The sequence below is a fragment of the Nannobrachium achirus genome (genome assembly GCF_963921795.1).
Source record: "Nannobrachium achirus genome assembly, chromosome: 14".
NCBI lineage: Eukaryota > Metazoa > Chordata > Actinopteri > Myctophiformes > Myctophidae > Nannobrachium > Nannobrachium achirus.
In genome coordinates this window covers 13,455,160-13,475,192 of record NC_137821.1, presented here as the reverse complement: position 1 = coordinate 13,475,192, position 20,033 = coordinate 13,455,160, and the positions used below count along the sequence as shown (strand labels likewise).

The following is a 20,033-nucleotide window of genomic DNA, read 5'->3' as shown; positions in this document are numbered from 1 at the left end:
CTTTACAGAAAAATAACCCCTCCCATCCTGATATTATGCATAGGCCTACCAATGGTCATTGAAATGAGTTTGAGAAACACTGCGCTATACGGTCACTAAGCCACTAGATGGCGCCAGTGTGCCGCTTATCGGCTCCTGGCTGGCACGCACGTTGTTTCCACTTGATCCACTCCTCCACCCCCCCTTTCTCTGTCTCGCTCTCTCTCTTTCTCTCTCGGCGTACAGTAGATCAATGTCTCTCTCACTCCTTTTCTCTACAGTAGATAGTTAGATCCATCCATCTATCGGCACGTCTCTCAATCAAAGTGCCCGCGATCAGAGCGCTACCATGGGGCGAGGGAGCACCGCACCTCTGCGCCCTGCAGGAGGAAAGATGATGATTATCATGATCACCTTGGCTTGGATATCACTGGCGGGCAACGTGCGCTGTGACAGCGGGGTTTTAACCCGGAGGACGCTGCTTGACAGCGGCGGCGGAGACGAGCGGGGCTCCCCGCCGGGTCCTTGGACGGACCTCCCGGGGGAGGAGGAGGAGGACCACCGGCCCCGCGCCAGGAGAGCCCTGTTGTCCCGGGACAAACAACAACAACAGCCGTCCCTGCTGAGCAGCTCGTTCGTGCTCAAGGGGGACGCCACGCACAACCAGGCGATGGTGCACTGGACGGGAGAGAACAGCAGCGTAAGTAGTACTAGTATCTATATAAAAGCTCTGCCACCGTGCCACGGCGCAGTGGCGCACGCCAAAAGTTATTGTTCTTCTCTCGCAGTGGTGCGTGTCTCCCCCTCCCACACACACTCATCCGATTCCAACCCCCTAACGTGGATGCAGGTCTTGTTGTTGTTGTTGTTGTTGTTGTTGTTGTTTTGTTGTTTACATGTGCGCTGATGTGCAAGTGCTGCAGCTTGCACATTTGTTTTAATCTCTGGTGCCCGAATTTACACTGTAAAATCCTCATTGTTAATGCAACTCTGAGAGTGTGCAGAATGGAACCAAATGGACATGGCTCACTCAGTGTTACAGACCTGTATTAGGGTATATTTTGCACTCTCTCAGAGTTACAGTCCAGTATAAAGGGTCCATTAGGTGCAGTTTGTACACTCTCAGAGCTACAAAGCCATAGGGGTCCATGTGGTTCCATTTGTACACTCTCAGAGTTTTACACATCTGTAAGGGCTGCATTTGGCTCCATTTTGCACACTCTCAGATACCTTTAGGGTCCATTTGGCTCCATTTTGCACACTCTCAGAGACCTTTAGGGTCCATTTGGTTCCATTTTGTACATTCTCAGAGACCTGTAGGGTCCATTTTCGACCCCCTAGTGATGGGTGGTCTGGTCCCTGGTCCTGATGTTGAAAACTAGTGTCTTGACTCTTGACTCTTTTCCCCCACTTGTAGCCAGGCTGTTTGGTTCCTCAGCATGTTAGAGGGGAGCATCGGGTGGGTTTCGTTGGCACTGGCACATTAGTGGCCACATTAGGGATGGGATAGTCTGGGATCACTTCACTTTTCGGGTTTGTAACCGGTCTGGAGCGGAAACCACAAAACGTCATGTTGTAGTGCTCAAGGACTACAATTTGGCCGGAAATATCCACCGGAAACAGTTTTAACCCAAAATAATTCCCCTGCGCTCAAGGACATACTTTTATGGCCTACCTAATAAACTCCTCGATGCGGAGTAGTTTTGCTTTTGAAAAATTAGTTTGGTATATGCATGTTTTAGTCCAACTTTTAGCGACCGGCAAAACCACACTAGGCTACTCGAGCATTTTAATAGGGATTGGGGAAACAAACGGAGGGAACCAAATCAAAGTGACGCCGCTTCTTCTAGTGGTTTCCGCGCTCTAGGCGGAAACCAAACGGGCTCTTTTTCTCTGAGAAAGCCTGGTGGGCGAGGTTAGGGATGGGACGTTAATCGTTATTATCGTTTATCGTGATTAAAAAAACACATTCTCAATAATCGTGTCGTGGGGATTTCAATTTATCATGAAATTCATTGAAGTCATGCACTGGGATCGATTCATCTTTTATTTGCCGAGCTGCATATCCGGTACCACTTATACCCTCTATAATTGGTAAAACCAACCTTTAAAGAACTACTTTTGTTCACTCTCTAGTCTCTACCAAATCGCATGTTGTGAGCTTGTAGATTTGCTATTTTTTGGGCAAAAGTTCCGTCTCCAGGATAATGGATGTTGGGGATTATCGTAATAATATTGTAAATCGCCACTTCTTTGGTCACAATAATCGTGATATGAAATCTTCATTTCGTCCCATCTCTAGCCCACATTGTTGTTGTTTGGGGATGGATGGGGGGAGATGGGGGCACCAGACCCACCCACCCACCGCGTGCCAGACAGAGCCACATGCGCGACTTCAGTCACACACACAAAACATTGACTATAAATTATTTATGGGACTTTCTGATGAATCTTTCAGTGGGTTGTCTTCTATTTGGGGACCGAAACAACTGGCGCATGATAATGTAAATGTGCACCGGCAGCACTTTTAGTGGCGTGACATGAACCTCAGGGTCAAATGGGCACAAACACTTAAATGTGCATCACTCAGTGGGGCGAAGAAATACTCTTGAATTTGTACTTAGATAAAAGCAATACAAGAAACAGTAACACAAGTAACCTCAGTAAAACTATGCCAGAACCTAACATTATTCCTAATCTTAACCTCAGTAAAACTATGCCAGAACCTAACATTATTCCTAATCTTAACCTCAGTAAAACTATGCCAAAACCTAACATTATTCCTAATCTTAACCTCAGTAAAACTATGCCAAAACCTAACATTATTCCTAATCTTAACCTCAGTAAAACTATGCCAGAACCTAACATTATTCCTAATCTTAACCTCAGTAAAACTATGCCAAAACCTAACATTATTCCTAATCTTAACCTCAGTAAAACTATGCCAGAACCTAACATTATTCCTAATCTTAACCACGGTAAAACAATGCCAAAACCTAACATTATTCCTAATCTTAACCTCAGTAAAACAATGCCAAAACCTAACATTATTCCTAAACTTAAACCCAGTAAAACTATGCCTGGGGTGAGCAGTCTGCGGAACAAATTGAGGGAGAGTGTGTTTTGTGGCAAGCCATCCGGTAAGCGCTAAAAGTAGCAATTCATGAAAAGTTTAGCTTTTTGGGGGTATGTTTATTGAAAATGTTTTGAAATAGAAATAATGTAAAAACTAAATGTAGGAAACAAAAAATTCAGGGACCCACAACAATGTGTCTGTGACCTACACATGGGTCCTGACCCAACTTTGGGAACCTCTGGTCTACACACAGCACCACTGGCAGCACTTTCAGTGTCACAACATATGAGCCGCCGTGCTGCTGGGGTCAGATGGGAGCAGCACAACAAGAGGGGTCTTTGTGGAGGATATTGGCCAACGCTCCGGGGGTCCTCCCTGGTGCTGCCTGGTGGAGACATCACTCTCAGTCAGGGGGTTGCCATGTCTGTTTACTATAAGTGACTTTGGGCTTGTTCTTTCAGTAAAGTTGTTTTGGGGGACCCCACACAAGAGGGAATTTGTAAACATCTTTATGGGCAAATGTGAGAAATACTGTGATGTATTGTATTGTCATTTATAATGTGCTCAATAAAACAAATATTTTCAAAAAAAGAAAATAGCCGGTCTACAAAGCTCACAACGCGTCACATCGTGATGCGCTGTGAGCTTGTAGATCGGCTATTTTTAAACGGCCGATGAATAAAATAGGGTTTAAAGGAGTAGTTCACCCCCAAGATGACATTTTTTCTATTGATTACTCACGCCATGGAGACTTGAGTCATATGTTTTTGTATTTGTCGTATTCCTAAGACACAAATGTTATTATAGTAAATTTACCCCCATTGATTCCGAATGGGGACCCGAATGCTTTTGGGTCCCCATCTAGAATCAATGGGGGTACATTTATTGTAATCAAATTATTGTCTTAGGAATGCGACAAAAAACTAAGACGTATTATTGAACTCAAGTCTCCATAGCGTGAGTAATCAATAGAAATGTTTTCATTTTGGGGGTGAACTACTCTTTTAAGTGGTTGAACTGTTCCTCATTTTGCAGAGGACACCCCTGGAAGTTGGAACCCCCCTAAAGGACCCCTGGCCGGACCCCCTTGAAAGAACCGGTGATCTAGTGGTTCCCAATCTTTTTAGCTTGAGACCCAAAAAGAGAAATGTGATGTCTCCCCAGGACTGTCTGAAACTAGTGAAAACATCCTATATATATATATATATATATATATATATATATATATATATATATATATATATCCTATAATATCTACAGGCTCACATGTCACATCACAGCGTTACTTGTAGATCTGCTATTTTCTTTTATTCACAGAATTTATTTTATTTTCTTTAATACATGAAACCTTTTAATCTTTTGAAAAGTTTTTTTTTGTATGAACGGGAAAAAAAAGTATAATAATATTTACTCGTGACCCATACAAAAGGGTCTGCGGCCCACTGTTTGGGAAGCAGTGATCTATAACACCATGTGCTAACTGCAATTTAACTGACTTATTGGATTCCCAGGATTCTGACATTCACAAGCTGACCTCGGAGGTCTTGTAATAAAACGTTTGACATTCTCTCACCATGGACTTTACTCATCTCCCTCTCTTTATATTTTTTTAAAGAAGGGGTCCTATAGCTCAGCCCAGGCTCTCCAGTCAGCCAACCACCGCAGGGCCCCTCTGTCAAGTTTAACTGAGGAGAAGTCAAAGAGCTGGTCAGAAAAGTCCTCTGCTGTAAATTTCAGCCCTGCGCAGCTCTAATACACAAACTTTGGAAGGCAATGGTAGTCAATCAGGAGGGAATATGGGAAATGGGACAGATCCATGTTGATGACATGACTGTAGAGATACTGTGTACCGCTTTGCGTGATTTTAGGGCCAAATCTGTAGGAGCAGTGTCCAGAAGAGGGCCATGTGAGAAATGAGGGGTTTGGCATGGATCAGCCAAATGCTGCCATTCCGTTTTTCTCACTAAGGGATGATGACATTTGTGGATAGCAAGCAGTGAATCTGCCTCCCTCTCGTTTCGCCCACGCATGGATTCAAGTTCTCAGTCGCAGGACGCGTTGAGAGCTTGTAGACCGGCTATTTTCAACAGGGGCCAGGGGGTACGGGACCCCGAGGGGGTCCTCAGAGTTACTACATGTGGGGCCGCCAAATCTTGGTGTATTATGGATTCCTTTTGTTTAACCACTTCAACCCTAGAATCCCTTTCTGAGGAGAACTGCTTCACCTGTCTCTCGGCTAATGGGTCCTTGTCCTGTAAAACGTTGAAGACCCCTGGATTAGAGCTTTTGAAGTGGTCAAATTAATAATATGTTCAGAAGTGTCTTCCATAAAAAGATTAAATAATGAAAAGTTGAGTTCCCTCACTGCCCTGCTGCCTGCAGATTTTCAACTCGGTCTCTGTCAGTGTGCAAAGGGATTTGGATTTCTTTACAATAGAGTGGAATGTTCAACTTAAAGGAGTAGTTCACCCCCAAAATGACCTTTTTTTTGTGTCGCATTCCTAAGACAATATTTTGATTACAATATATTTACCCTCATTGATGGGGTAAATTCACAATATCATTTTGTCTTAGGAATGCAACAAAAACTAAAAAATATTATTGAACTCAAGTCTCCATGGTGTGAGTAATCAATAGGAAAAAAAGTCATTTTGGGGGTGAACTACTCCTTTAAGTCCTCCAGTAGTGGGCGTTGTGCCATCTCTCCAATCAGCTGTTTCCTGTCTGTTTGTCCCTGTCATTACTTTGACCGGCCTTTGATTGGTCAAGTGGATAATTGTGATATGCCAGTGGCAGGCATTCATTTAATGTGTGTCGGTGAAAAGTAGAAATTGGCACTTAAGTGTGTGTTAGGACAGAGTGGGTTATGATGACAGTGTGTTTGTGTGTGTTTGTGCGCGCGTCTCTGTTCTTTTGTGACGCAACCTGACGCTGGCAAGATTGTAGTCAGTCTTGCTGTGTTGTCTGTGTTTTGCCATAGTGTCATCAATGTGTTATTTTTTTTATTTAATTTTTTAACCATTTGTGTGCTCATTATTAGGGCTGGGTACTGAAATTTGGTACCGTCGCTACCGAGCAGGAATCGATAAGGAAATGACGGTGTTGTGCTAGCAGCAATAAGACTTCCAGATGGTGGTCGATCCATTAATCTCTTCAGAATAAGAGTATCCCTGAAGATTTTGAAATATGATTCATTTGCACATTCAAAATGTAAATTAAACATTAAAATGTAATTAAATTAAAACAAATCTCGTTTTTGCGTAAAAACGAAACCATTTCGGAAACCGAAATAGGGACCGGAACCGTTAAGCAGAACCGGACCCGGAACTGGACTCATAAAAATCCAAACGATACCCAGACCTAGTGCTCATGCGCGTGGATATTTGGCATGTCGGTATCTGTGTCTTTGTCATGGGCTGTACAAGCATCTCTCTCTCTCTCTCTCTCTCTGTGTTTGTGTGTGTGTGTGTGTGTGTGTGCGTGCGTGCGTGTGTGCGTGCATGCGTGCGTGTGTGTGTGTGTGTGTGTGTGTGTGTGTGCGTGTGCGTGTGTGTGTGTGTATTCCTGTGTCGCTGGTGGCCAGCAGCACAGTAGTGTAAGTGATTAACAAGCGACACACATGTGCGCTGACAGTCCAAACACTCGCCGCTCACTCCACTCCCCTGCTGGGGAATCATGGGTAATTTCTGGCTGCCACTTGGTCTTAACAGCTCTCTGGGGGGAGACAGACACTTGGAAATATGTATGTAATAATAAAGAAAAATAACAGCTCTAGCGCTGAGATTTACTGAATCCATGGTATGTAGTCCAGTGGTTCTCAACCTTTTCAGTCCGCTACCCCATAAAAATAATCATATTTGAACTGGGGACCCTCCCAAAATAGTCATATTTGAACTGGGGGAACCACAGGTATAGTCATGGAAATGGCACCGCACCTGCGTCAAATCATCATCAGACATCCCTGCAGCAAACAACTGTACATCTGGTAATTTGCACAGAACCTTGAGTGGGGATGAAAGCATGATGTTTTAGTGATGAGGCGCTTGCCTACATTTGCATGGCTGGTCAGCACTGCACATGCACATACAGGGAATAGATGGACAGGTGCAAATACCAGTCTGCATGCCCGTCGCTCACTCTCACAGCACATTATCTGTTATTATTCTGGTTTTATAAAAAGGCATTGGTTCCAGCGTTGCCATGCGATTATTATAAGCGACTTTGGGCTTGCTTTTCGGTAAAGTTGCTTGTTTTTCTTTGTTTCGTTTTTTTGTTTCTAATTTTCTTATTTGCCCTTGTTTAAACCAGTGGTTCTCAAACATTTTCATGTAAAGGATGAAAGCTATTGTCTGCATATCTCCATCTGAACATATTTTGTGCCGGGGGCACACCAGATTTGTTTTGTCAAAAGGTATCACTTTTTTAAAAACACAACACATCGCGTTGTGAGCTTGAAGACCGGCTATTTTCAAATAGCCAATGTGTATCGGTTTAAAGTGCTCATGTGGCCTATAGTGGCTTCTTTTGTGCTTGTTTTCATAGACCTGGTTGCTTATTTCTCTCACAATATTTCTCTCACTGATTCGTTCATGCTTGGCATGCTAAACAGGCAGTAAATTGGCTCCCTGGTCATTCCATGGTTGTTGTTTGCAGACTTTGCACACCTGAAGGAAGCCCTTCACATCACCTTATCTTGTCTCTACTTGTTCATCTACAGCAGGGTTCCCCAATTAGTTTTCCCCAAGGGCCGAATCATGTCTAGGGTACCAAGCCGGGGGCCACAGCATTGCAGGGGACAACGGTGGCGTTCCCGCTACTCCAGCGACAGTTCAGATAACGTCATTGTCGGGTGAAAATCTTGTATGTCCAAAACCGTTCGTTTTGCATTTATCATTTTAAAAATGTTTTAAACTAGTGAAAACAGCCGAGTGTGCTTGTAGATCAGCTGTTTTCACTACTTTTGTGAGACGGCCTTGAATGATGAAGCAGGGCTTTACTTTGCGAAAGAACGTACACATTTGGAGATACAAGGTTTCCACCTGACAACGACGATATACTAGTGTTGTTGCTGCTCCTATACCACCATTATTACGGGGTTGGTGTGGGCCAGACAGTAGCCCCCCGCGGGCCGCAAATGGCCCGCGGGCCACCTATTGGGGAACCCTGATCTACAGTATAAAGTAGGCTGTATAGCTTATAAGTCATCATGCTCACTTTGCTATGTCTCCCTCCGTTTAATTTAATGGTCTGTGTGTGTGTGTGTGTCTGTGTGTGTGTGTGTGTGTGTGTGTGTGTGTGTGTGTGTGTATGGGGCTCCTTCAATGCCTTTAATCTCACTGAATTGCGCAGCACCGCGTACCATTACGCGTGAACGTGTGAACGCGTGACCAAGTAGTAAGTACGCGTTCACACGTGCACGCGTCAACGCGTACGCGTACACGCGTAACCACTTTAAGTCAATGGGAAACTACATGACGCAACCACAAGTTCAGTCACGCTCGGGGGTATGAGGTACGCGTACGTGAGAGTTTTGGCACTCATGGAGCGTTTGATTATGACTCCCTGCGTAGCACAGCTCACATGAGCATGTCATGTATATTTCCCATTGACTTACAATTGTAAGTCACGTGACGCGTCACGTGACGCGACCAGATCAGATGCTCCAACAATGCCAGCTCTCCAATGAAAACTACGTGTGAACCTGTAAAGGTACACGTTTTCGCATTAAAGTTAAACGTAGCATGTAACCTTTACACGAAAACGTGTACCTTTACAGGTCACGCGTGTACGCGTTCACACATGTACGCGTGTACGCGTTCACGCGTGCGCATGTGAACGCGTACTTGGTCACGCGTTCACGCGTAATGGTATGCGGTGCTGCGCAATTCGGTGAGATTAAAGGCATTGAAGGAGCCCCATAGTGTGTGTGTGTGTGTGTGTGTGTGTGTGTGTGTGTGTGTGTGTGTGTGTGTGTGTGTGTGTGTGTGTGTGTGTGTGTGTGTGTGTGTGTGTGTGTGTGTGTGTGTGTGTGTGTGTGTGTGCGCCACAGTGCTGCCACAGATGCCTTCTTAACAAGGCCCTGGGAAAGTAGCAACTAAGCAACACATTACTGTAGCGGTGTTGTCTAATTAGGTGTTTAGTGGAGCCAGAAGGACCTTGGCTGCTAAATGATGTTAGACAGTGTTTTGTTTTCCCCTTCTGTAAGCTCGAACAATGAAGAAGTTCATCCAACAAGTGAACTGTAACAAGTTACATTAAATATTAAAACTGTTCTTTCTTTCTTTCTTTCTTTCTTTCTTTCTTTCTTTCTTTCTTTCTTTCTTTCTTTCTTTCTATAAGCTCTCAACGCATAAGCTTGTGGATCTTTTTCAAATAACTGACACAACTGATATAATATAGGTTTAAAGTTAGAACTGATTTTGATGCTGAACCCATTTGGCCGGGGACCCCCTGGAACCCCCTGAAGGACCCCTTGGGGTCCCCGGGAACCCACTTTGAGAACCACTCCCTCGTTGTTGTTTTACAGATACAGAGATCTCCATATATGGGCATAAAACAAACACAGACGGACAGTTACGACGGGTACTCTGACAAATCATGACTCGGACATATCGGTTGGATTGGTGGTGCAACGGAGGTGTGAGGTCTGCTACGCGGCCCGAACTCTACAGTGGTGGTTGAAAGTTCCCTTCTCATTGGTTGCCCTGGCAACAAAGCCTGGAATTCTGTCGGGGTCTTCCAGTGGTCTGGCCAGGTTGCTGAGCTGAATGCAGATTGGCCCTGTGCCTCTCTCTATACCTGCATATTTCATCCTTCATATCGTCGTTGTCGGGTGAAAACCTTGTATATCCAAAACCGTTCGTTTTGCGTTCATCATTTTAGAAATGATTTAAACTAGTGAAAACAGCCGATCTACAAGCACGCAACGCCTCGCAACGTGAGGCGTTGTGTGCTTGTAGATCTGCTGTTTTCACTAATTTTGTGCAACGGCCTTGGATGATGAAGCAGGGCTTTACTTTGCAAAAGAACGTACACATTTGAAACTTGGAGATACGAGGTTTCCACCCGACAACGACGATAAAGGACTTTCATATCATCTCTGTCGGGTGGGAACCTCATTATGTCCAAAACGGTTAACTTTTTCAGGATTGAATCTCAAAAGCATCGCGGCTCTGCTACTGTTGATGCTTTTGTGCGACGCTGTAGTATGATCAAGTAGGGCGTTATTTTATGAAAAAGGACTGGGACTTTCATAATGCATCACAGAGGGTGTTACAGATTTCTATAGTATTACTATAGGATGAGTGTGTGACAGCACTCTTGGGGTCGCTAGGTGTTAGGAGCTAGTCTTGTGACCAAGTCCAGGGCCCAGGTCTTCGTCGTCAAACTGCTAGATCTCCGTCTAGCTTGGTTGACGTCCTTGAGTCTAGTGAATCTCTGAATCTCTGAATCTTAAGATAGGCCCGTTCAATAGGGGTGTAACGATACATTTTAACGATTCGATACATATCACGATACATGGTTGACGATACGATACATGGACGATATTGGTTAATTCATGGCGATACAATACGATTCGATTTAATTATTTAAAATCGATATAGTAACTATTTAGCAAAGAAATTAAATCTGTGTGAAAGGTGTAGGTTTTTAAGGGAAACATGTATTATTATGGATAAGCACCTTGACATGAACCCAGAGATTACACCCATTTATCAATAGACCAGTGTAGCTATATGGAAAGGAATTTAAACATTAAAATGTCTTAAACATGCTAAATACAATGCCCAAGTAGGTAGTATCGATACAATCGATTCTTTGCAATGCCGATTCGATAAGATACAAAATAAAACGATACGATTCGATTTTAGCTGTTTTCATTTCAATATACTTCGATTTTTTAAGTTAAAAAATATTTTGATGCAGTTACTATATCGTTACACCCCTACCGTTCAAAGGCTATCTTTACTATACGCGTTGAGCACAGGCTTACTGAAAGCTTATGACTTCGAGGCTCGCTGAGGTAGCTTACTGAAAGGTCTCAGCGATGAGGGCACACGAAGATGACTTACTGGAAGTCTATATCTCGGTGGCTAGTCACTGAGTGATTCCTTTCACCAGTGGGTGGACATATAGTGGCTGTGGTATGATAGCTATCGATTACTGAAATCTTCACTTATCTTCTTCTCGGCTACACTTACTAATCGGACAAAACCGGACTTTAGGAAAGTCCTGTTTATAAGTGCTGATTATGACGCCACACGATTCATGGTGACGTCTTGTTCATCGACATGAAGTCGCGACCAAATACGGTTTATTTTCTACAGAGGGGTTCCAGACCATCACATCTCTACATTTAGGGGTTGGATCTCCTCCATCTATCTCTCTCTCTTTCTCCTTACACACATATTGCTGCACTTTAAGGAATTTGGTATTTTCAGGCATTTAAAATGAATAAATAAACTGCGGTACCTGCTGTGTTTCTCGCATTCAACCCCGCAGTCACGTTCAAGTGAGGATTATGTTAATTCTGCGTTTCATCATGTAGTTCAGGTTGAAACTAGTTAAACGCCTTTCCCCCCTCGCTGGGAATTGGAGTAATAAAGCTGGTAATTTACTAAAATGTTTTATTTCCGTGTCCATGTGGGAATAGGCGTCGGTTTACGAATAGGAATAGCAGTATGTTTCAAACCGTCAATAACATCCCATCTCCCTCACAAGTCCGATTACACCTGTATTGTCATCTTGCCTTGTGAGTGTGAATGAATGAAAAGTGTGCGTTGTGCCTGCATAAGAAGCCGTTCTGTGAACAAATTGAGATTTGCGGGAAAACTGCTATTTTATGCGTTCAGGGATGGGAGGCACGGGAGAGATCGAGAAAGTGTGTGCGTGTGTGTGTTAGGGCATTCACGAATAGTGATTTTTAGTATTCGAATTATTCGACCTCAAAGTATTCGAATAGTCGAATATTCGACGGGACTGGCCAAACTGTCAAATAGATCTGCTATTTTCACAATATTTATCTGTGGAACCGAGTCACATTAATACCTACAATTCCAAGCGCTTGTCAGGGTGGGGGTCCCCAGTTCAAATATGTTTATTTTCGTGGTCACGGCCTAAAAAGGTTTGAGAAGCCCTGGTATAGAGCATTAACAAATTCATCCACCAGGGGCATTGACAACTCATTCTTATGACTTCCTATCTACATAATAGTATAGTCAAGCTTTATAAACTATGTATTTTTTAAAGAGAAAACAATAAAAAAAATAAAAAAATAAGCGAATATTCGACTTCGGTGAACAACGTCGAATATTGACTTTGATATTCGAATTTTCTAATATTTGGTGAATGCCATAGTGTGTGTGTGTGATGGTGAGGTTCCCTCCGACTTGGTCGAGAGGGCATGGGAGAGAGAGAGTGTGCACGTGTTTGTCCTCGGTAACACTGCTAGCCCCGCCACCATATGTCGCATGTTCTGATTGGCTGGAGTTTGTCTTCAAACAGGAACTCGGATTATAACTCGCCGCCGACCACAAAGTTCAAAGGCCGCTCCACCACCACCCGATTTCTTCCTGGAATTATGTGGTTCACTGTTGCTGTGCCAACGACACACAAACACACACACACGCACACACACACACACACACACACACACACACACACACACACACACACACACACACACACACACACAGGCGTCTCGCCCTAGACAGGCGCAGATGGGAATTAGCATGTGTTGATGGACGAGGGCTTGCCAGTAATAATTTCCCCCAGATAAAAACTGGGTTGCACGTTTTTGACTCATGTTGATAGCAATTAGTGTTTCGGTGTGTCACGGGCGCTCTCTCTCTCTCTCTCTCTCTCTCTGTCTCTCTCTCTCTCTGAGGCAGGAACGTGCACACATAGACATCAAAGGGGAATTGAGCCCTTTTATCTGTCTGTAAAAAACTGCCCTTTCCAGACCATGAATGCAATTTTTACTATAGTGAAAGAATTGCAAATGCCCTCTTTCCATGTCATACCTGAAGGCAGCATTCAAGAGAATTGCCTTGACCATAGGGCTGTCACAATTATTACATAATCGTCTAATCGTGATTATTTGACATTATCGCAAATTATTTAGTCATAATCGTCATAATCGTGAATGTTGAAAAATGTCCGAAATAGTGGAAATAGCAGATCTACAAGCTCACAACGCGTTGTGAGCTTGTAGATCGGCTATTTCCACTATCAAAGTTATTTTTTTTAAGTAGTAAGTTGTCAAATATGTCAGTAATTTCTTTGTATATTTAGGTTATGTGTCATATCTACCATGTACAACTTCAAAGCCTAAAAGCCAAACAGAAATGTAATTATCAACGACAAAAACACAATTAAATCGTTAATCGCCAATTATTTGAGTGACAATTAATCGTCATGTAAAATGTCATATCGTGACAGCCCTACTTGACCAAACTCTCCTGAACTTGAACACAGCATCTTATGTTGAAAGAATTGCCCTCTCTGTGTAGAAATCCATGCCATAACGCCACATCTCCAGTATTGAATTGATTATGCTTGGTTCAGTGTGCTATCAAGCACCGGAAATAGCCGACCTCCAAGGTCCAAGTGAGCATGGAGGTCGGCTATTTTCGGTGCTTTCACCAGAAGGCCCTTTTGGAAATTCCAGCCCCTGCCCCTCTAACATTCTCTGCACGTCCCTGATCAGAGGGCAGAATGTGGAGAAGTAATTTCATCAAAGTGTCTCGTCTGTGACAGACCTGCTGTGTTTTGATCCAGACTGTTTGTTGTTGCGATTGGAACAACAATTTGGTTTTCTTCTCTCTCTATTTACGGCATGGCATGAGATTTCATGGAGGGAGAGCGAGAGGGAGAGAGGGAGGGAGGGAGAGAGAGAGAAATAAAAAGACAGACAAAGATGGAGACAGGCGTTCAAAAAACGCCTTCTAAAACCTAACCTAAAGGTTTCTGAAAATCCTAAAAAGTCTTATTCAAATGTAATATAATGATGTTGCTATATATAGCAAATATTAATGAGATGCATAGGTGGCCCCGGTTTGAAATGTATGACAACATACATATTGGCAGCAACAGGTCTAAATGGGTTCATTACAATTCAATCATTTTACTTCTAATCCACTACATCTCAAAGGCACTTCTTCACTGCATATATGCAAGTAATTCTCCCATGATTCTCCACTTGTCTAATTCAAGCGCAGACCAACAAAAGGCCGCACGCACGCACGCACGCATGCACGCACGCACGCACGCACGCACGCACGCACGCACGCACACCTACACACACACACACACACACACACACACACACACACACACACACACACACACACACACACACACACACACACACACACACACACATTATGACAAAACGTGCTTAGCCAAGCATGTTCCCACCAAAAAACGTATAAGCGTTTATCCAAAGCAGAAGTCTTTTGGATCAACGGCACGGAACACAAGGCAACTCATGCACCGAAACACAGATTTTTGTGTCTGGAACTGAGGAAGAGAAACATGCAGGCACGTTACATAATCCAGAAGTGCGTTCAATTCATCCAGACGAGAGTACGTTCGGAGACAAAGTACAGATTCAGTTGCACCCGCTTTGAATGTTATCAGCCCATTAAATGGCCGTTAAATGGCCCTGACCAGGACCATGAAATGGAGCCAGTATGCCCATATTCAACATACTGAGCGATTCAGTATGTTGTTATCAGGCATTTTCTCGGTTGATGATGCTATGTTCCCTATACATACTGTCGACATACAGTTGGGTTCTTGTTTTCGGTGGAGATGACGGAGGCGCGCCGTCTCAGGCGACCTTGAGCCACATGAGACACCGTTTGAGTGTTGCGAAGGTGCTTTGGACTCGTTTATGATAACCGGTCAGCGGTGAATCAATCTCCTCTTCTCTTCCAGAATGTTTTCTATACCAGGTTCACAGCCTGTTGGCCTGTAGACCCCACTCCTTCCTTTGTACAATGCTGCCACAAGTGACCCCTTCGCCTCAAGGTCACTGGCAGTATGGGCTGCTGAATAGCTACTCTTCCCCGGATAAGGGGCTTGCGACTCTGTGTGTCCTTGTATCCGTGTGTGTGTGTGTGTGTGTGTGCGTGTGCGTGTGTATGCGTGTGTGTGTGTGTGTGTGTGTGTGTGTGTGCGCGTCCGTACAGTGTACATGTGTGTGTGGATCCAGTGGTCCATGGAAATAGAACATTCCATCAGGAGTGTAACCGGCTTGTAAAACTGAACCCCCTCCACCCCCCTCCTCCCTCAGTCCCCAATCGAGCCCTGTTCTTCTCACCAGGCCTTTTTCTTGCATTCTGCTTCATTCATTATTATTATTATTACACTTATTATTATTATTATCATCATTACTAGCATAACATTGTTCCAAAGTAGACTGGCCCTGCACTGCCATTCCTCATTTAGTAGTGCTTGACAGTGTGGAAATAGTCGTGTGTGTGTGTGTGTGTGTGTGTGTGTGTGTGCGCGTGTGCATGCGTTATTTACGTCCATCTGGCTTGCCGGCTGGCTTTTCACCATTTACTGGAACTGAGATCCAACATCGCAGCAACTTTCCGAGAAGTTTACTGTTAAACTGGCGCAGCATTCTTTGGGGTGTGTGTGCGTGCATGTGGGCATGGCTATGGCAAGCGTACACATACTTGTATGAAAACTTCCTTTGGGAACAAAACATGCAGTCCATGTTTGGGAAGCACAAACGTACAGGGCACACAATTGACAGGTGCACCTGCCAATTGTGTGCCCCATATGTTTGTGATCCCCAAAGGATGTTTTCATTTGTTCAGTGCAGCAGTCATTTCAGGCCCCATCAGGGGCACATAATGGTGTCCACGTGCGGTGCAGCTCATGGAAAAGTTTAGATATTCTTTACTAAACACATTTTTTTTCCTTTTTGCCGGCACTCTCAAATGATTGAAAATAATCAGAATCCAAGTTGATTGCGACCTATGAAAACCGGCACATCTTGTCCAAGTATCTCTGTACGTCACGTCACGCCTGACACTGTTCTATGCGTTTGTCTCTGGTCTGTCGCTCTGACATCATGCTCTGATGTCACTGTGATGTCAGGCGACCAATCTTAACTGACATCACGCTCTGGCTTGATCTCCCTTTTATGCCCATATTCTATGCCCATATATAGTCGACAATGTGATGTCAGAACATGCCCATATATGGGCATTCCCAGCTCACACTTGCTGCATCTGTAAAATGTTGGCGGTTGACGAGGGTGTCCAGGAAAGTCGTCTTGAGCGTAAAACAAAGCAGACGATCAAACATGTTGTCAGTGTTTATTTTTGGAGATGACCGCGAGGCTCCTTGACCGCTTCTTCAACTAATTAGCGTTCGTCTCGCCACAGCCATCTCTGTGAAACCTGGAGATGATGGGTTATTATTATATCACCTGTAATAGATTCTATGAAATGTAATCTATTTGTTTTATATGTGCAGTCACGTGTCTGTCACTTTACCTAAGAATACAGTAAGACTGACTCAGCAACAGCTGTCGGGACCGTGGCTCCACGCGCGCTCCGACGTCATCAGTCCATACATGGAAGACTCTTCAGAATTGTATCTTTAGACATTGTTTAGGATACACCCTCTCAACTATTCTTGTCACACTGTCCGTGTATATAATGGGACCATGCCTGAGAAATGGGAGCGACAGATGGGCATGCGTGTCGCTCAGAGCTCTTGATAAGATTGTTCAATAAATGTTGTATTCATTATACTCCACCCTCTAAGAATTCAATTTATTATGTTATTATTTATATAAGTATGATGTTTGAAGAATTCTATAACAGTGGAGGTCCTTTGCCGCGTGGCATAATCTGTCTGTCAGCTTTTCTCTTTTTCTGTCCAGGACACGGTGGATTCAGGGCAGCTGACGGACAGGGTATCGCCGGTCGAACTTGACGGGGTGAGAGTATCGTGTATACAATATTGTTTGGGAGGCCAGACGTGGTCATTGTAATTGCATGTACCCGGGACGGGCCACATCATTAAGATGCGGCTGTCATACTTGCATGAACAGACTTTAATAGAGAGATGCCTTGCATGTATAGAAGGTTTCTACCGTATCTCGGAAGAATAGGCCTACTGTTTGAACGTACAGTAGCCTACCCGTGTAAATCGGGGTGAAAGCTAATACATAGCTCCACTTGATCGTGGGTTGTTTCTGTTAAAGTACAGTACCTGTAGGAAACCGAGGAAATGATTATCGATTGGGGAATCGCCTTTCGGCAATAATCATCTCGGTATGGAATATTGCATGACGAAATGTTCTCTAGGACGCCGCACGTGGGCGGGTAACTCTTCGTGGGAGACGAGACGTTAGAAGACGTGTAATGTTTAACTATGAAAGCCAGACTTGGTTGGTAACCAGACGTGTAATGTTTAACTATGATGCCAGACTTGGTTGTTAAATGGTGTGTTGTGAGCATCTTTCTGGATATGCCTACTGTATTTTGGGGTGACTTCGAACATCCATAGGCAATCCTGTGATAGCTGCTCGCAAAAGGGGGATAATATAATATGAATTTAATATATTACATGGTAATGATATTATAGTAGGAATTTAATATATTACATGGTAATGATATTAATTATGCATTTATGATAATCAACTAGAAGTGGGTAGTTGAAACCAGAACCAAAATAGGAATCGGTATTATCTTTTCTTTTCTCTCGCTGGGTTAAAATGGCCTGGGAGAAGGTCTTATGTCATTAAGACATTGGGTAGACTAAATATAGGTTTTGACCTTACATTTTTTGTGAAAGCGTAAGTCTCGAGCTGCTGTGTGAATGTGAGTGTGTAAAATGTAAGGAAATACATTTTTGACCTATATCAAATAACTGATGCTAGTGTAAAAAAATACCAGGCAACGGGAGAGTCTGTTACCTTATATAAATAGTCAGTCTCAGTTGTGGTCGAGCGATCAATATATCTGGAATGAAGAAACTGTTTGGAGGGAATGCTGGAGTTTTCCGTTTGACTGGTAATAAAGAGTCCCCGACCACCATGGGCGGGGGGAAAACAATTTCAAGCTATAATTTAAGCCTATAGACTTCGAATTACACATTATTATTTGTCTAAAGTGGTAAAGCTACAACAATACCTAGTTAATTGAGGTCTATGACCTGTCAAACTCTTGTGAGCCTGTCTGACACGGCAGCTGTCTGCTTCTGTTACGTTCTATTCTCGCCGTACAACAGTTACGCGCGGTGGGGGGGTGACAGAGCGCCTATGTGAAATGAGCAGAAATAGCGTTAGCAGAAATAAGGCTTCCGGCGCTGGTCTCTTAAGAATAAGAGTATCCCTAAAGCCGGCTATAATATACATTATGTAGGCCTACTGCACCTTTAGTTTGAAGGCTGGAGCCTGGCATATTTCTGCCGTCTCTCAGCCCGGAAACGTTCTTTCTGCTCACTTCACTTCACGGACCCGTCAGAGCTACAAGCTGACAGCACGGTGGAATGCGCTGCGCTGTGGGCTTGTAGGTCTGCTATTTTTAAATGAGATACAGGGTCACAGCAGGCAAGGGTTCCTTTGCTGGCTTTTTTAGTAGCGTACCGCACCGGCCATACGAAGAAGCGGATAGGCCTACATTGAGGAGACGATTGTTCTCGTGCGTCAACGCTTGCATAATCATACAGCAAAGGAAACCTCGGCACAATTAAATAGACATTATTTGATTTAAATCTAAAACCCAGGGACACGTTGGGGTCAGGGAAAACCCATGAGAGTAGACCATTGTAAACTTGTGAGTCTGTTCTAGCAGAACGGTAGATCAGCGGTTTTCAAGGCATGTTGGAGAATATTGATTATAATTTATAATGGTTAATGAAGGCTTAATTTTGTCTTAATATTTAAGTTTGACTATTGAGACTGTATACTGTACTGTGAATGTTAGCTGCAGTGATTGGAAACTAGGCTATAGTTGTGACAGAGTATCTCATTGTTTGGTAAACAGTGATGTTTGAAGGTTAAATGGATGAATTTACATGTATGTGTTGACCAGATCATTCTGGGTTGACCTCTAAAGCTTGACTTAGATTATTTTACCAGGGTTAAATTAAGGTTGGGTAGCAGTCTATTCTTAATTATTAACACTACGGTAAAATCGGTTGGCATTGCTTTGTGACAGGTATTAAGTGAGGTAATTTGTGGGTGAGAACCACATCATAGACATGGTAGTGGACGTCAGTCTAAATGGTTTAGTAGTTCATTAATAGACAGCTTGGGCTGTGATTGACATTATGCTATTTGCTGACTTGGATAGGACAGTGTAGAATAGCTGGACATGGGGAACAGGTGCCGTGCTTTAGGAATGGTGGGGGCCTGTGGAAGACAACCCCTGCTGTGAGAATAACATTTCTGTGGTCCATCCCAAATGTGTGTCAGTCTGGGTGGAATGGCTGTTTCGATATTTGGGCCTATTTGGCCTTTGTACGCTCATTTAAAAGGAGAATGTAACTTATTTCAGCCAGTGGACTGAAGAAGAGATTGTCCAAAATATATCTTTAGCTTTGCAGTTTAGCAGTCGTCAAAATAAAAGTGACCATATGAACTAATGAACATTGATTTAAAATAGGCTGTAGTCAGCTTGTTGTCAGGCTATTCTCTTCATAGGTCAAGCAAGGACTAAGGGTAAGGGTAGGAAATAAACAGTAGTGCAAAATATATATGGTTGGCTGAAAACTTTATTGATAAAATGTTTCTCTAATTCAGTGAAACTCAAGCAAAGTGATGGTGTAATCTGGTTACACAAGTATGTCACATACAAGAAGTTAAATGTTTCAGTAGAATCTAATTTTTCCTAATATAGACAGTAAAAAAAAACGGTTGCCAACCTGTCAGTATATTTTCGCATACTTCAGCTTGTGTGGAGACCAGTGCTCGGGGGAGCACTGCTACTAGTTTATTTTTAAA

The 20,033-nt window shown here is 43.5% G+C and overlaps 1 protein-coding gene across 1 annotated transcript in view; it reads left to right on the top strand.

Annotated features, from left to right (window-relative positions):
• Positions 1-328: 328 nt before the first annotated feature.
• LOC308297817 (VPS10 domain-containing receptor SorCS2-like) overlaps positions 329-20,033 on the top strand; it is a gene marked incomplete at both ends in the record, with an annotated part of 330,517 nt that continues 310,812 nt past the window's right edge. Inside the window, one exon of the mRNA XM_080741384.1 lies at positions 329-679. Coding sequence (XP_080597510.1) covers positions 329-679 — 351 coding nt within the window. The remainder of the gene's footprint in view (positions 680-20,033) is intronic.